Source organism: Anarrhichthys ocellatus, unplaced genomic scaffold (assembly GCF_004355925.1).
Source record: "Anarrhichthys ocellatus isolate YVR2014 unplaced genomic scaffold, GSC_Weel_1.0 scaffold4, whole genome shotgun sequence".
Lineage (NCBI taxonomy): Eukaryota > Metazoa > Chordata > Actinopteri > Perciformes > Anarhichadidae > Anarrhichthys > Anarrhichthys ocellatus.
Genome location: NW_022280034.1, coordinates 9,635,403 through 9,651,302, shown reverse-complemented (window position 1 = coordinate 9,651,302; position 15,900 = coordinate 9,635,403). Strand labels below are relative to the sequence as shown.

General features: G+C 40.5%; 2 protein-coding genes across 2 annotated transcripts; one reads left to right on the top strand and one right to left on the bottom strand.

Annotated features, from left to right (window-relative positions):
* The first annotated feature begins 2,772 nt into the window (after positions 1-2,772).
* LOC116381221 (carbonic anhydrase 4-like) lies at positions 2,773-5,738 on the top strand. Its single transcript, XM_031843184.1, has 9 exons — positions 2,773-2,851; positions 3,216-3,288; positions 3,397-3,423; positions 3,516-3,686; positions 4,018-4,166; positions 4,255-4,350; positions 4,681-4,759; positions 4,853-5,019; positions 5,119-5,738. Exons 2-9 carry the CDS (start codon positions 3,216-3,218, stop codon positions 5,287-5,289), a joined length of 933 nt encoding a protein of 310 aa, XP_031699044.1. The 5' UTR covers positions 2,773-2,851; the 3' UTR covers positions 5,290-5,738.
* A 727-nt stretch (positions 5,739-6,465) lies between these two features.
* Positions 6,466-14,341, bottom strand: mmp25b (matrix metallopeptidase 25b). The gene is made up of 11 exons (XM_031843177.1): positions 14,260-14,341; positions 14,049-14,137; positions 12,416-12,548; positions 12,153-12,297; positions 10,909-11,213; positions 10,536-10,715; positions 9,487-9,571; positions 9,141-9,223; positions 8,852-9,004; positions 8,255-8,548; positions 6,466-7,900 (listed from the first exon to the last, which is right to left on the bottom strand). Exons 2-11 carry the CDS (start codon positions 14,127-14,129, stop codon positions 7,653-7,655), a joined length of 1,707 nt encoding a protein of 568 aa, XP_031699037.1. The 5' UTR covers positions 14,130-14,137; positions 14,260-14,341; the 3' UTR covers positions 6,466-7,652.
* Between the last annotated feature and the right edge of the window lie 1,559 nt (positions 14,342-15,900).

Genomic DNA, 15,900 nt, shown 5'->3' with positions numbered 1-15,900 from the left:
AAAAGCCAAATGTATGTAAAATCCTCAAATGCATATATACCAACCTCTATGCAGCTTTTCATCTTCTTTCAGCTCATTGTGTTTTTGTGTTTATTGAGTTGTATAGTCCCATGCAGGAGGTGTTAGTCAGTCTCAGACACTATATCTTAACGTTCTGTCTTTTCCTGCTAAAAAACAATAAGTGTCTACTGCAGCAAGCTAAAGGAGGATATAGTGAATATTTGGTTTACATTCATCAGGTGGCCAGAAACTCAATAAATGTGAACGTTGCTTCACATCCGCTTGACGTGTGAAAGTAGGAATTTGTTATGTTTGACATAATTTAATAAGCACGCATGGTGGTAGTTGTGTATCTGTCAGCTTGTTTTCATGTTTTTCTGCCCTCATGTAGTCTAAAATAGATGAATTTCAGCTCAAATCAGTTTTATACTGTACTGAAGATGGACACTACTTTTGATAGCTCACCTGTGTTGGGAGTGAACTTGCAGACTGAGCATGAATTGGAAGAAAACAGGAAAACGTGAAAAGCTATTTTTGTACGTGGCTGATATCAGACAGAAATATAAACTCATTACACTCGTGAAGTAGTTGGTTGATTCAAAGGTCTGGACCCGGGCAACGTGGCTGTGACATTGGTCCACTGAGTCACCTTCATTATAGTTCAACCAGACACTCCCGTTCAACCACTTCCTGTTTATGACCCACAATGCTGTTTGTGCACTTTAATGACACAGCTCATCTAAATATCTTTTTGATAGATTTACTATCAACTGACAGAACAGACAACCTCACCTCAAACACATTTTTCTCCATGTACAATGCGGGAACAGCAACACAGATTGCAGCAGATATTTCACAAGTCAAAAGTCAAATCAACATCAAGCCAAAATTTGTTTCATTTTCACGAAGTCTGGCTAAAAACATATAGCTGAAACAAAACATTGCAACAGACTAGAACAAGTGTGACTGGTTAAAGATGACTTTACTTCTTAAAGGAAGATCATATTTCCATTAATTCTCTTTTTCTTTAAAAACCTAGACAAGTTACCATACTCAGTTGACGATTTAAAGAAAAATATATGCCCCTTGTCTTCAGAATGGACTCCTTCAAAGCAGAGTTACGAGAGAGCCTTTATAAAAATATATTGGGGCTAGTACGTAACCTATATGAAGCCAACTAAGCTGTTTTTAAGATCTTTAAAAAACATGGATGACGTCAAGGATTATTTATCTGGCCCAGATCTCTCTCTCTCTCTCTCTCTCTCTCTCTCTCTCTCTCTCTCTCTCTCTCTCTTTCTCTTTCTCTCTGTCACATTCTTTGAACCCCCATTCATCCAACATAATGTCCTTCCTTTGAAATGTTGTAAAAGGTCACGCTGCTTCCATTGTTACTACTGCGAGTTTAAACCTCCTCAAGGGGTTGCTTGCCGAGTTAAGCATTTTAAATCGTTTGAACAAATGACAGATGCTGTGTTTTGATGAGGACAGTCTCCTTAGAAGAGTACAATGGACATTTTTATGTTTGACCCCTTTCTGTTGAAATTTTCATCACAAGGAGACCTGCAAAAGAACATACTGCAAGCTCAGACACTAATTATTTTTTAATTAAGTTCCCATTATTTTCAGATAACAAACAGGTCAACAAGCTTTTTCAAATACTTGCTGACATTGAATGAAATACTTGTTTTTAATTATTAAAGTTGATAAGTGATTCTTACACATTGTTTAGCTAAAACATAGAATGTACATCACATTCCCACATTTGTTTTTTGTGGAAAAATGCTCAATTGAGAGTTTCAAACAGAGTGACCATAAATACATTCTGGGGCCCGGTACGCAGGTGAACCAGTCATATGAAAACAATCTGTGGTGAGATCACCAGCCGGATTCCAACAGGGGAGTTAAGGAAGAAGAAATGAAATCTGAAAAAGTATGGACAAAGCCAGAGCACCAGGAACATGTCACTGTTCCGGCAAGTGATGAGATGCCCCACCCTGTAAAGTTGAGTTGAGTACAGAGCTATAAAGAGCACACCTGGCAAAAACAAAAAAAAGAATTAAGATTATTAAATTGAATTTGCAGAAGTCTTTCTGTGGCCTGTGCTTCTTAGTTTGACCAAACGTGTCTGTCGGAAACAAATCACAAACATAAAATAAAGCCACGGGACAATAGTCGGGGACTAACCAGGAACTAAAGGTGCTGTCACCATGACGTTTGTTGTTATACTTCATTACTAAAACATTGTATTTATATACAGTTCTTTATTCACATTTTATGAACTTTAACAACACATAGTGCTCATTCCAGATGGGTATGCTGCAAAAAGCATAGTTAACTGCTAATAAATGCATTATGAAGTATGTATTAATCTTAACAAAGCAACACAAAAAAAGTTGAACAATTACATAATAGGTAAGTTAGCTGAACTCAATAAATATGTACTGTAATGTTGTAATGACCAATTATGAGAATATATAAACTGTTGATTATTATATAACTGCTTAAAAATGTTTTATAATCTAACAAACATGTTTATGGTGATATTAATGAAACTTAAATAGTCTTACTAACACATAATTATGTTAATACGCTTATAAGGACGTGTAAAGGTCTTCTATTAGCCAACAAGTAGGCTATTACAAGTACAAAGTATAACTGAAAGGTTATTATTTTTTTTGATCATTTTAATAAATAAATCTCCTACTTATCAGACCCCGGGGAATTCTCTCAGGGAGGTATCCTCCAGACATAGCTCTGACATAGAGGCGGTGTCAGAGCTACTTCACTGAGTGAATAAAAAGGAGGCGGATAAGACACAGCCGTTAGCAGACGAGGTGCAGGTGTGTCAAAGGTAAGACTCGCTGCTGCGCATCTCAATTGAAATCAGTTGTGTCCAATTGTCTAAAGAGACTTTTTTTGCACGATTGGTGGTCTCTGTTGTCGTCTTTACACAAGGCAGTAGCATTTTCAAATCCCGCAGTAGTTTATGATCATTTTAATTATTTGGAACAGTTGTTAAATTGCGTGCATAATTGGCAAATTGGTATTTGGCTTGTTGCGCGCATTTGAAACGGACTAAATTGATTTTATTCTCTTATTTAAATATTTGCATGGCGACAGATGCTTTTTCTTGCCGATGAGTTAATGTGTGTGCTTATTTGTTTTTTGTTGGGGGGGGAAAAAAAAAATGAAAAAGTGAATTTTTGTTATTTTAGATGAATTGGCTTGGAGCTGTCCTCACTGTGTGCGTCCTCGTGTCCAGCGCCCGCTGTGCCTCGGACGCAATCCGTATGAATTTATTTTCATCTTGAATCAATATTGACTCTTTTTGGATAAACTGTTTGTCTCTTTGTAGATTGTTTGTCAGAGTAACTAATGTATCCAACCCTCCTCTAGCCTGGTGTTATCATCTGCCAAGCTGCAGTAAGTGATCTCCCTTTATCTCAAACTGGCCGCACTTAACATCTTAACCGTTGCTTCTCTTCAGCTACTTAAAGCCTTGCTCCTATTTGTAGGTGATTCTACCTGGCCAACCATTGCTACCAGGTTTTGCAATGGCACCCGACAGTCGCCCATTGACATCATCTCAGGGTCTGCCCAATCTGACTCCAGTCTGACTGCATTCACGTTTGTTAACTACGACATCACCACCGCATTGAAAAGCATCAGCAACACTGGGAAGACAGGTGAGCGGTCGAGTGGGTGTGGACAGAAACCAGTTGTGCCTAATGCTTTTAATTGCACTTGATTTCGTAAGAACGAAGTGTTTAGCCTTTAAAAGAATTTGCCTGGAGTGTTGGTGTTTTCAAAAGTAACTGCAGCCGTATTCTACCCCTCCCTGATTGTGTGACAAGCAGAGGTGTAGCCAGGATTGTAAAGGCAGAAATGATCATTCTGACATTCTTGGTGTCTTCTATTTATCCTCCAAGTTGCCCAACAGCAACTTCTTGCCAATGAACCCCTTTTTCTAAAGTTTCTTGATTTAATAGTCCGTTCTGTTTTTCCACCATGCTCCAGTCAAAGTCGACTTCAACAGCAATATCAAGATTTCAGGAGGAGGTCTGTCCGAGGACTATGACAGCCTGCAGTTCCACTTGCACTGGGGTAATGGTGCCTCTGTCCCTGGCTCCGAGCACAGTGTGAATGGCAAGCGTTATCCCATGGAGGTAGCGCACAGTTCCTTTTTCATGTTCAGCTGTAAGTTTTGCCACTGAATGTTTATTCAATTATTTGTTCTTGATTTAACTCCCCCAGCTTCACATCGTAAACAGCAAGGCATCCTTGAATGGGGACACGACTCTAGCTGTTGCAGATGGTACAGGACTTGCTGCTCTTGGTTTCCTCATTGAGGTGAGGAAACGTTTTTTCAGTTTTTTTGTAATGCCAATATACTTAAGTCATGTCTCAAACCTCATTGCTCTATGTATCAGCCATTTCTCTAACTTAAGTTTTGCAAAAAAGTCAAATGCTACTTTTTTAAATAAATTGTTTTGCATCCTGTTTCTGTTCCATGCTGTTTGACTGCAATCTTTAAGATGATCTCTTTAGTTAAATTTGTCACACAGCTGTTTATTTGTTTATTTATGCCACAAACTCCATGAAACATTTGTTTCTTCATGGAGCATGGGGGGGGGGGGGGGAAAGACAATTGAGCCTGATTTTAATGTGCACACTTTTCAGGAAATGGCCGGTGATGCCACTGGCCAACCTGCCAGCTGGAAAAAATTGACCACCTACCTTGCCAACATCACAAACGGTGGTAAGGCGATTGTTGCTTTTGTAGTGGCAAATTTGATTTAATGTTTTGGATAAAATGCTACAGTGCCTGCAGTGATCGTGTTTCTGCCCTCAGGTGAGTCTGTTTCATTGAGTGCAGCTGGAATATCACTGGATGATCTCCTACCTGGGGTGAATCGCAGCAGTTATTACCGCTACCTTGGCTCCTTGACCACCCCCTCCTGTGACGAGGCTGTGGTTTGGACTGTGTTCAAGGACAAGGTCCAAGTCAGCAAAGATTTGGTGAGTTGTTTTGTTTCTGGTGTGTCTTGGCATGGCCGATCCCCACAAATGCTCTAACGGTGCTTCATGTACGTAACTGGCTTAATATCGTGTTTCCAGATTGACCTCTTCAGCACAACGGTCCGCGTCTCCAACACCACAGCACCTCTTATTATCAATAACTTCAGACGCATCCAGCCAGCACAACGTGTCACGCAGACTAGCTCTACCTCCAAAACCTGCTACTCTCTGGGGCTGATGGCTCTGAGCGTTCTTCTGGGAAGGCTTTAGAGAGCCGTTAAAGGCTATGGTTTGTCAGCAATTTATGGTGTTGCTGGTAAACTGGTTCAAGGATGCACCCTTTTCAACTCGTGAAGTCTCCGACGGGCCAACGCTCCAGTCAGGTGTCTGAGAAAGGGGTGCATTTGCACTGAGTTTACAGGGTAGATGTGGGAATACTTGTTTAGAAATGCAGCAATGTAATCTGTGTGTATTTAGTTGCATTCAAATCTGCCAATGTGTATCGGTCTTGATGGTTAAAACAAGTCTTTGCCAAAAATTTCTTAGAGAATATGTTTTCATTTTTAAGTGGAGTTTTGTACTTTAATATTCCTCTGTATTGGAAACCTATTTGCCTTCATTTTTTTTCTTCATTGGTACAGGTCAAATGTAGGCACGTTGCCAAGCTTAACTTATGAAACCGCCTCTGTCATTTGGTGTAATAAAATATTAAAATGTCACTCAATTGAATGAAGACCATTATTTATGACTATAATGTGTATACATCGCACAGGTGTCTTTCACTTGAAAGGTTATACTTACATTTTTTTGCCACTTTGCTTCCTTGGAAATGACGTCTGCGAGGGTGTTTTGCGTTTAGCTTTATCCAAATACCTGAGTCACTTACAGCTGACCTGAACAACTGTCACTTCAAGAATAGAGTAAATAACTCTGAGCAAACCTTGAATGTGCTTGGAACAAAAGATTCAATGGTTGACTAGACGTGTTATTAATGCAGTATTCCGTGTTGAAGATGAAAGCCTTTGAAGTATGTCTGCACAATTTTCCATACCAGCGTAAAGTTCAACGCAAAGTAACTAATCAAAACATGAAACTACAATAATAAATGCTAAAAATAAAGTTCTCACTTGTGTATCGCTGTACGTTCAGATTTGTTTGCCAGACTGTAAAATCGGAACTGCTTTTCACTCCTATCCAGCCATCTAAATGAGTAACTAATCATGGTTTTCCTCCACTATATATCCGACCTGCTGTAACTGTCTGACTTGACGGCACTAAAATGTATTTCTGAGAGGCGTTCCTAATGGAGATAACAATCAGCGGTCTAGAACATTCCACACGGGACTGTCACTGGATAATGTTCGTATGTGCCAGTGCACAACAACTCGGCCTTTTGAAGGAGCTAGGGTCGAGGGATGATTAACAAAGATGCATCACAAAATAATATCAAAGAACTCTGACATTTTAATCATGGTACTGGCTCATAGTCACTCAAACATGGACCTGTTGAGTTCTTGCATACAGACCTGCAGCAACAGTGCAACATCCACGCCATACCTTTATAGTAAGTACAATATGGCCTACGTTCAATCAAAATCACTAAACCCTACTAACTCTAAAGGCACAGTTCACCATAAAGATGTCGGCCTTCTCTAAGGCCGATATCTCCAAAACTAGGTAATTCACACTAAATAACCTCAATTGATATATAGCACTACAGGTTATAGATTTTTTTGAAATAATTATGGGGTGAACTGTCCCTTTAAGCATGAAATGATTTACTGCATTACATCTGCAACGCTTTGATCCACCTCAAAAGGACACCAGTGACCAAATTAAATAATCAAATACAAGAATAAAATGTTTTTGTTACATGATTGTAATCGAATCAGTGTAAAAGAACTCAAATGTGAAAAAACATGAAGCTTGAATCTGTATAAATGACTATTTCTGCGCAGTTTCTTTTAGTCATGAACTTCATTTCAGATACCTGGCCGCCCCTTGCCTGCTTAGTTTGCCCCCAAAGACTGAATACCCGTTGCCGTCACTCTGCTTTGAACTCTTACCAAGTAAGCGACTGATTGAATTCAACTGCTCTGTGCAATAATAACATCACTTTGATTGCCAACAAAAAAGACGATTTTTCTTCCTGATTGCCTGAAAATCATTTACATGTACAATATCAAACAAAAAAAAAATATAAAAAACAAACCTCAACACACTATGAGTTTAACTAACCATATTTCTGATTGTACTGTACATATGTGTATGCTCAAACATAATCGAAAAAAAAAATAGCTCTGATAAAGAAATTGACTATTGCACTTATGTTTGAGTGGCCAGTTTACTGTCCAAACATGAGGTGGTTTTGTAAGAATGAGGTTGTTTTGTAAGACCTCATTAGGAGGGTCGGGAGTGCTTTCCAACACTTTCTCTTGAAAAAGGAGGGGGATATTCTATAGCAGGACAGAGGGAGGACGCAAAATGTACTGTTTTCGTGCGTCAGCGATACGTTCTGATAAGGCAAAGTATTTACAGTAACACAGGCCTCAAATGCTTAAGCTAAGGCAGTTATTCAACATTTTTCTGACACTAGTATGTAGAGTGTCTGCAGCCACCTGGTTTCAAACTACTTATTTTCTAGTAAAGTCATGAATTACCAATATGACAATGATCAGTAGGGTCCAGCTGCTTCTTAGAAATGAAGATGATCCCTTCAGTTCACAGTGGCACTCCTTTGGGATTCGAGGAGTGGAGGTTGCAGGAGGAGTTGGACATCTGAGCCAGTCTACTGCGATCGATTTAGGAGTGACGACTTCTTGGTTCATTCCTCCGTTCTTCAGCACCCAGTAATGGTTGTCCTTGAAGAAGTAGGCATCTCCTAAAGTGCAGCAGCAGCAGTGTGACACTTATTCCTTTTTGTTCGCATTGCACATTGAAAACAATATCAGCCTGCATCTACATCAGCACTACTAGTCGTCAAAAACTCTACAGGGTCCCTTTAAGGAAAGAATACTTCTTGCACAATTTTAAATTAAAATTTAAAGATTACAAATATCCAATAGTCATTTCAATTTTGACTTTGATCAGTTCTTTTCCATCGCTTTAGTACTTCATACCTTCCATACCAAAATGCAATCCCCCTAAAAAAAAAACCTCTTAGTTTTGTTTATTTATTTAGCACTTGAGGCAGAAACTCATCACATGTGCATGTTGCCTCTGAACACAATGTTACCTGCTCCCCAGCTGATGATGTCATCCATGTGGGTGGGCACTCCTCCCCAGAGGCTGTTGTTCCGCGGGTAGCCCGGCTCTGGCTGCCGGGTCACACGTTCGCCTTTACGGCTCTCGTCAAACCTCCAAAACCTCCCACTGCTGAACAGGTAGGTCTTGCCGTTGTGGGCCCAGATGAAGGCTGCCTCCACTCTGTCCACCAGCACCCCGCTCTTTGTCCTCATGCCCCATTCGGAGATGGGCCGAGGGTAGCCACTCATGGCGTCCGTGTCCTTGAAGACCCAGTACTGAGATCCTGAACAGACAAAGGAAATAAATCAGAATTTTTTTGTGCAAATTAGAGTCAGAAAGACGTTTGTAATAAATGGTTTGTCATTCAAGGGCCGTTGGTATTGCAATGTCTTTAGGATTTTGGCATTATTAGTTTAATGAAGCTCTTGTTCGACACGGACCATACAAACATTTCTCTCTTGCTCAAAACCACCACCTCAAAATAACATCATACAAAGACGTGAGAAGAATCAACCATGTTCACACCTTCTACTATGACTCAGTCGTGCCTCTTATCAAAAACAGACCACAGGATTTTGCTTCTCACCAATAAAGAAGACGATGCTGCTGTCACTCTTTCTCTCGTACACTGCATCGACCTTATTCGTTCCCGGCGGGAGGCCGTTCCAGAAGTTTTTGATCTGAGCCGGCCTGAGGGACACCAAAGACCCGTCTCGCTTAGTTCTCCAGAAGTGTGCACCTTTCCAAGAAAAGAGATGGAACATGACATGTGTCCCTCACTGTGCATGCAGACACACTATGATAAAGGGGTTCACCAAGTTTATCAATAAAACCAAAACACCAGCTAATTCTGAATTTGGATGGTTTCTTCTCACCTTTAAAAAAGAAGACCTCTCCCCTGATATTTGCCACTGCATCAAAGCCTCCCTGACAGCGCTCGTTGAATGAGGGTTCAGAACTGGGACAGAAAAAGTTCAGTCAAATTATATTTTGTAGGATGTAGTTTGACAAAAGAATCACTAGAGGGTGCAACACGACCAAACTCTGTCACAGGGAGAATCGATCTGAAGACTTGTATCGATATCCACTGGTCTTAAATTACTCATCATCCTTCATGAGTAAACAGAGTGATTTGAGAGGATATATAGTGTGTAAATGCAAATGATAAGTGCTTATTGTCTGGATGCATGTAAAGGGATTGTTCCCTCTGGCTCTACTCACGGCTGTGTTGGTCTTGGAGGAGGTGGACTGGGCAGGCGTGGGAGGTCAGGATCACCACCTCCTGGTGGTCCGCGGTCCTTCACACCTACAACAGAATGGTGACAGCAGGCAATGTTGAAGAGGCGGTGAACGCTGTTGACAGCACTGCAAAAATTGTCCAAGCAACCTACATTCTTCTCAGTAGCCAGGGGGAAGTTTGACACACAGGATGCTTTCTTTTTAAGACACGGAAGGAAACAGTTGAAATCCGGTTTGTGTGTGTGTGCTTGATAGTACAAGCTTATCACATTAACAACAAGTAACCATGAGCTAGTTCAGGGCCACTTCCTGCATTTTTGTAGGAAATCACAAGGCCATAGCCTACCTACCTACCACAAACCACTAATGGTCCTATTTATCTGGACAGTGAGGATTTCACACAACAATAAATCAAGGAATAGGAAAATAATGAACAGGATGAAAGGCCAGAGTGAAACTCAGATATTCATGGTGCCCAAAGGACGAAGCAGACTGACCTTGTTGATCCCCTGACTACCTACATAACTAATGACATCCGGCTTCGCCGCTCTTTGTGTTTAGTGCTAATTTAGCATGCTAACAGGCTAAACTAAGATGGAGAGTATGTTAAACAAACGTGACGATGTTAGCATTTAGCTCAAATCATTGTTGCCCAAGTACAGCTTCACAGAGCCGCTAGCACGACTATAGGCTCTTATTCTTGCTTTTCCACATTGTATTAACTTGCAAACCTACTTTGGACTCCTTCCTTTTTTCATATATGTTCCTTGTGGGTTCAATTGAATGTCAGTACTTGTATAAACCAAAATAAAAGCATATAATGAAGCAACATCGGGTACAATTTCCGGAATAAACAGTAAACTATTCTAAGCTAAGAGTTAACGCGTTTGTCTTTATATTAAGATGTCATATCTGACAAATACACATACAGACATGGAAAACACTACATAACACATCCTGTAAGTTCAGTAAATATCACAGATACTGATACTCTGTACTCGGATCCAGATTGTGGTCAACTGGTTACTGACCATAAAGCTGCTGGATGGCGTGCTTGTCGTCCAGGGCCAGCCGGTAGTTTCGGATGTCTTGTACAGGACCCTGGTAGTAGGGCCTCATGATGGACGGATCGGACGAGGAATGGGACAGGCCCAGCGAGTGCCCGAACTCGTGCACTGCAACTGTGAACAAGTCTGTGCTGCCGCTGTCACCTGAGGATGTGTGAAGAATCTGTGTTACTGGATCACATTAACAACCATGATTTGGGAGCTATTTGGCTATTATTCTCTGTTTCCTTTTTCATTACTATGGATCACTTTTTCATTATCGGCATCCAGATTGTCAGACACATCTTGAGAACGGTCATCATAAATCCTATCCATCATGATTTCAATCAGTAAATACCTCCATAGCTCCAGATCTCATCATCATCAAAGTGTGTGTCACCCGCCACTTCATCCCTGCCAGGGAAGAAGGCGTGGGCCAGGGTACCACCCTGCCCGTCAAAAGGGTACCCGTCGTCGTGAAGCAAGCGGGCAAAAGTCACTCTGATGTCCCCTCCAGTTGCCGCCCCCCTGATGTCACTCGGCAGCCGCCGGAAACTCAAGGGGGCCTCGTCGCTCCAGGCTTTGAAGGCGTGAGTCAGGATCGTGTCCACGCTACTGCTGGACAGGTCGGGTGAGAGGGAGGGCGAAGGGTAGCTGTGGACACTGCAGACAAGAATAGATTATATATTGTAACAAAGTTGTAGACAGTTTTAATTAACCTCTAAATCTGTTCACGATGCATTGCGTGTGAGACTTTTGTTTTGTTTTACGCTCTCGTTTTAATAAATTCATGTTCCAAAGTTCATCGAGATTGAGTCTTTCAAAGAAGTTAACAATCTGCAACTTAAAGGGATAGTTTGGTTTTTGAGAATGTTCCTATTTTTCCTGCTTAACACAGAGTTGAAGGATAGGTCTGGCAATATTCTGCGTTTTTGTTATTATTGTCAACAAATCCATTGTAAGGATCAAAACCAGCCAGTATAGCCTGTGTAGCCAAAATATGATGTGTATTTGTGCCACAGAGATACATTGTTGTCCAAAACCACATCGATGACTAAACGGCATTGGTGGCATGTTCCTTTCATTACTATGAATGTGGGCCCCGTAGTTCATTACGTATCAATCACACATACACCCTCCTGTTGCTGTAAGGTCCTATTGCTGTAAACTCTAGCACAAATTGGGTATTAGTCTGTAGCTAAAACAAAAAACACAAGAAAAATGTAGAATACCACCAGCCTTATTTTATTTCACTATTTAAATATGTATTTTTATATCACCTTGTATTACTTCTCCTAATGTGTTTTATGTCAAAAGGCTATATTGATCAGCTTGTGAGAATATGGACGAAAAGAAAAGACACTAACAGCACACTTCCCCAAAAAAACCTGACTTCCTCTCTTTAGGTATCCTTAATCCTAACATAGTTGGCTTTAAAACATAACATACTTTGTTATAATTAAAATGTTGTTTGGCATTCAAAATGATGGCTGTAACTTTTTAATAAATGTAACAAACACCTAACTCACTTGTGACACACAAAGCTTTGTGATTCATACAGGGATGACATGAAACCACAATGCAACATGACAGGAAACACACCTCCATGTTAGGTCTGTCTTATGCCACTTAAGGCCTGACAGGGCGTATCTCTTCCTCCTCCTCCTCCTCTTCAGCATGTCCTCATTGCCAACAAAATCAGGGAGAGAGCATCGAGGCGTAGACATGAGTTTGAGGGTTTCCTTGTCTGGAAGAGAAGTTTATCACGCATGCTGAAACTAAAAGGCAGATTACACCCCAGATATGTGAAATCTCATATACACATCATATATTGTCCTGATAGATCCATGTTTAGAGGTTGTTACCGAGAACCCCGGTTTCCTGGACCCCGCCAAATCTCTGCATGAGACGAATGGCTTTCTCAACCCCCTTTTTGGTCTGCAGTTTACTTGTGCGCGGGTCGGGGGGAGGAAGGTAGCCATACCTGCTCAGCCAATCCTGCACAGAAAACAAGGAAACCAGAACAAATTTGGTCATTTGTGTTTTTTATTAAAATGATAACCCCACCACAGGATGTTGGGTCATAAAGATATAACACATTAATTTCCTTTGGTGGTAAATAACTTCTCAAGTAAAGCACCATTAAAACACGCCTAATCAACAATAACACTAAAATCCATGTCTTAACACCAGTCAACTTTAAGATTACTGGCAAATGCTGGTGTCATGTAGGGTATTTATTACTATAGATCAGATCCTCACAATGGAGTGTGTCAGCCTTTTTTAATAGTACTATATCATCTGTTGAGTGAGGTACTTGATGGGATAAAGGCTGCGTGCATTTGACAACTGGCATGTGAAATGTTTAACGCTAATCGTGTATCTCGATCAAAACAAATCAAATCTGTTTCTCAAAAGAGATTTTGAAACCCGCCCTTCCTCCTGCATGGCCTCCACCCTTCTGCTGTGCTAGCAGTTGAAAGGAAAGGGTGGTGGCTCATTCGTCAACAGTTGTCTTTCGGTGGGTTTTACACTGCAAAAAATTAGTAGTAGTAGTTTAATTTTCTACTCAGTATTTTATTTCCACCAAAAATAGATAGTTTTCAGCTAATTCTGGTGTTTGTTTGTTTTTTTTAAACTATTTTTGAAAAAGTCTGGTCACCTTTATGATTTCACCTGAAAGACAGTTTGATTCCTCTCAGATTTTCATGCCTTTGCAGCCCAAAAAACCAGCAGCATCACACAGAATGTGGACCAAACATGATGACTTTCATGGTGGCAGAAGTAAAACTTAACTTTTTTCTTACACACGGCTCATGCAAAGTTGCACAACAATAAGAAGTTTGTATGTCGTTTTTGAGGAAGTGTTTTGAGTGAACTGAACAAAGGAAGCTCGCAGATTTCTAAATCGTGTTGCCTTTCAAACCTCTTACCTGAAAATAAGTGTAACATTGTCAAAATACACCACAAAATATGGATATGATGCCTTTTCTTTATGCTTTTTTAAATCGCAGGATTCATATGGAGGATGCCTCCTGTGCACCATGTCTCTCTGCCACATCATGACACCCTGATTCTCATATTAATAGATACAAATATGTGTATGCCCCACACATGTACACAATTGAATACAATAACACACGCAGGAAAGTATAAGGGATTTTTCTCAAAAGCCTGCTGGTGGTTTGAAATGTTACTAACTTGATGTATAAATATTTGTTACTAAATTGAAAAGAGTAGTATATAAAATACTTCTTTGACTCACAATTAAAAATATAAAGTGATATAAATCAACAAAGTCGACTAATCACACCAAGAATTAGACTGAGTAAAAGCAAATATGGCATATATGTAGATAAATATAAATATAACGCTGAATCACAACACAAGCATACTTACATAATTCATCAATAATCGAAGGGCAGCCACACACACATTGAAGAGTTTTAGTACAGTTACATGTTTTCTCTCTCTCTCTAATAAAGACATTGAACTCACCACCGCTCTGTACTGCTCGATCAGCGCTGATGTGCTTCCCGTTAAGGTCAAAAGCATCAACAGCATACGACCCAACTCCATTCCACTCGCTGCAAAAAATAAAATAAACGCTTCATTGATATCACAACACTTATCATTTGGAGAATAAAAGAGACATATCTTGTTTCTAATTGCACCAGCTCTCTCCAAAACCATCCCAAACAAAGCTCACCGTTGTTTCTGCGTTGGAGCTTCAGCCTCTCTTGGGACTAGGCTGGGCTGATCGATCACCGGCTGCTCTCTCTGGCTCTGCGCTCCCTCACTCAACAGCAGAGCGAGTCGTTGCCGCTTTCAATATCCGCCCATAACAGCGCGCATCATATATGTCTCTGATCGGAAGAGGGAGCACATGGTGCGAGTCGCTACAGGTACAGGTGAGAAGATGAAATGACATTAGGAAGTTCTCTTCCATTTGGTTTCCATTTTTCAATCTCTAAATGAATTAATTTAGGACTGAATTGTGGTTCTACATACAAATATGCTATACCATTTATAAAGGATGGCTGTAATCAAGCTGTTATTACTTCTGCTATTATACATGGTATACCATTTGTATTGGTTACCCATGACGTCTATGAATATACTAATCAACTGGTATTAAATTAATACATAAATAAGTTATATTTAAATGGATTTAAATGGTATACACTTCCTTGTGGTCAATCAGATTATGGTCATTTGATGAAACAACTTTATTTAGGGAAAGGCACCACGTTGGTCCCATTCTGCCTCTCTGTCCTCCTGCCACATTCCCACTTCCTGCAAACCTGTTCATTGCCATTCTCCTCATGTCCACCAGATGCCCTCAGACTTTTCCACCTGCTCCAATCACCCGATTCCTAATCCACCTGCTCACCTGTTTCCACTTTCCCTCATAAACCCTGCAGTATATAACTGCTCAAATTCCTTTATCAGATTGTCAGAGTGTCCATGGGCATCTTGCCTTCTATAGCTTCTGTGATACCTGAAACCTTTTTGATTTTTTGATGGTTTGAAATGTGTTACCTGCCTGTTTTGAACTGCTGTCTGATTTTTAGAACTTTGGATTTCCTGCCTTCGTCTTTTGATGTGTTTGCCTGTTTGGATTGCTTTCCCGGTTGTGACCCTTGCCTCCCTCATGATTCCTGTGCTTGCCTGTAAGCATATACAGTACATTCACTTTGGCGTTACATCACTGAATTGATCGTGCCTGCCTGCGTTGTCTGTGTTTGAATACAATCATCCATCCCCAGAGTTGTTACAATGTGAGCACAGTACAAACTACAATGCTAACTCCCATACAAGTTGGCAAGAAATTAAATTGCCAAACAAACTGACACACAGTGAACCTGGGGCTTTTGGGGCCCCTGGAGGTCTGGGGCCTGGGGTGAGTTGCTCACTTTGCTGCGTTGGTAATTTTGCCTTGTGGCCAGACATTCCTATTGTCTGATATTACCTTATTCCACATGTTTTATGTCAGCTGATGAGTAACAAGAAGTGCTGTCACCCCACACACACACACACACACACACACACACACACACACACACACACACACACACCTTATTTTGGCTCGTTGTTGCCTCCATGTTTCAGCTTGATGGCCTCGTCCACCTCTGGTGCAACACATTGCTGTGTTGCCGACATTCAAATTACTCAACAACACTCAGTAATCTTACCGACATTTTGAGTGTAAAGCCTTTTATAAATCATGTTTATCAAGTTTTTTTTCTTCTAATAATTACTGATAAAAAAATCTTTATATTGTCTTTGTATTTTTGCCCTCCTAAATGATTTTAGATGGCTTTGTTGTTATGAATTGCACTAAAGTACA

Coding starts and splice junctions, on each gene's coding strand:
- LOC116381221 (XM_031843184.1), top strand. CDS start 3,216: ATGAATTGGCTTGGAGCTGTCCTCACTGTGTGCGTCCTCGTGTCCAGC. Junction 3,424..3,515: donor TTATCATCTGCCAAGCTGCA/GTAAGTGATCTC, acceptor TCCTATTTGTAG/GTGATTCTACCTGGCCAACC. Junction 5,020..5,118: donor TCCAAGTCAGCAAAGATTTG/GTGAGTTGTTTT, acceptor TCGTGTTTCCAG/ATTGACCTCTTCAGCACAAC.
- mmp25b (XM_031843177.1), bottom strand. CDS start 14,129: ATGGAGTTGGGTCGTATGCTGTTGATGCTTTTGACCTTAACGGGAAGC. Junction 12,298..12,415: donor CCAGGAAACCGGGGTTCTCG/GTAACAACCTCT, acceptor CTTCTCTTCCAG/ACAAGGAAACCCTCAAACTC. Junction 9,224..9,486: donor CCTCCAAGACCAACACAGCC/GTGAGTAGAGCC, acceptor TTTCTGTCCCAG/TTCTGAACCCTCATTCAACG.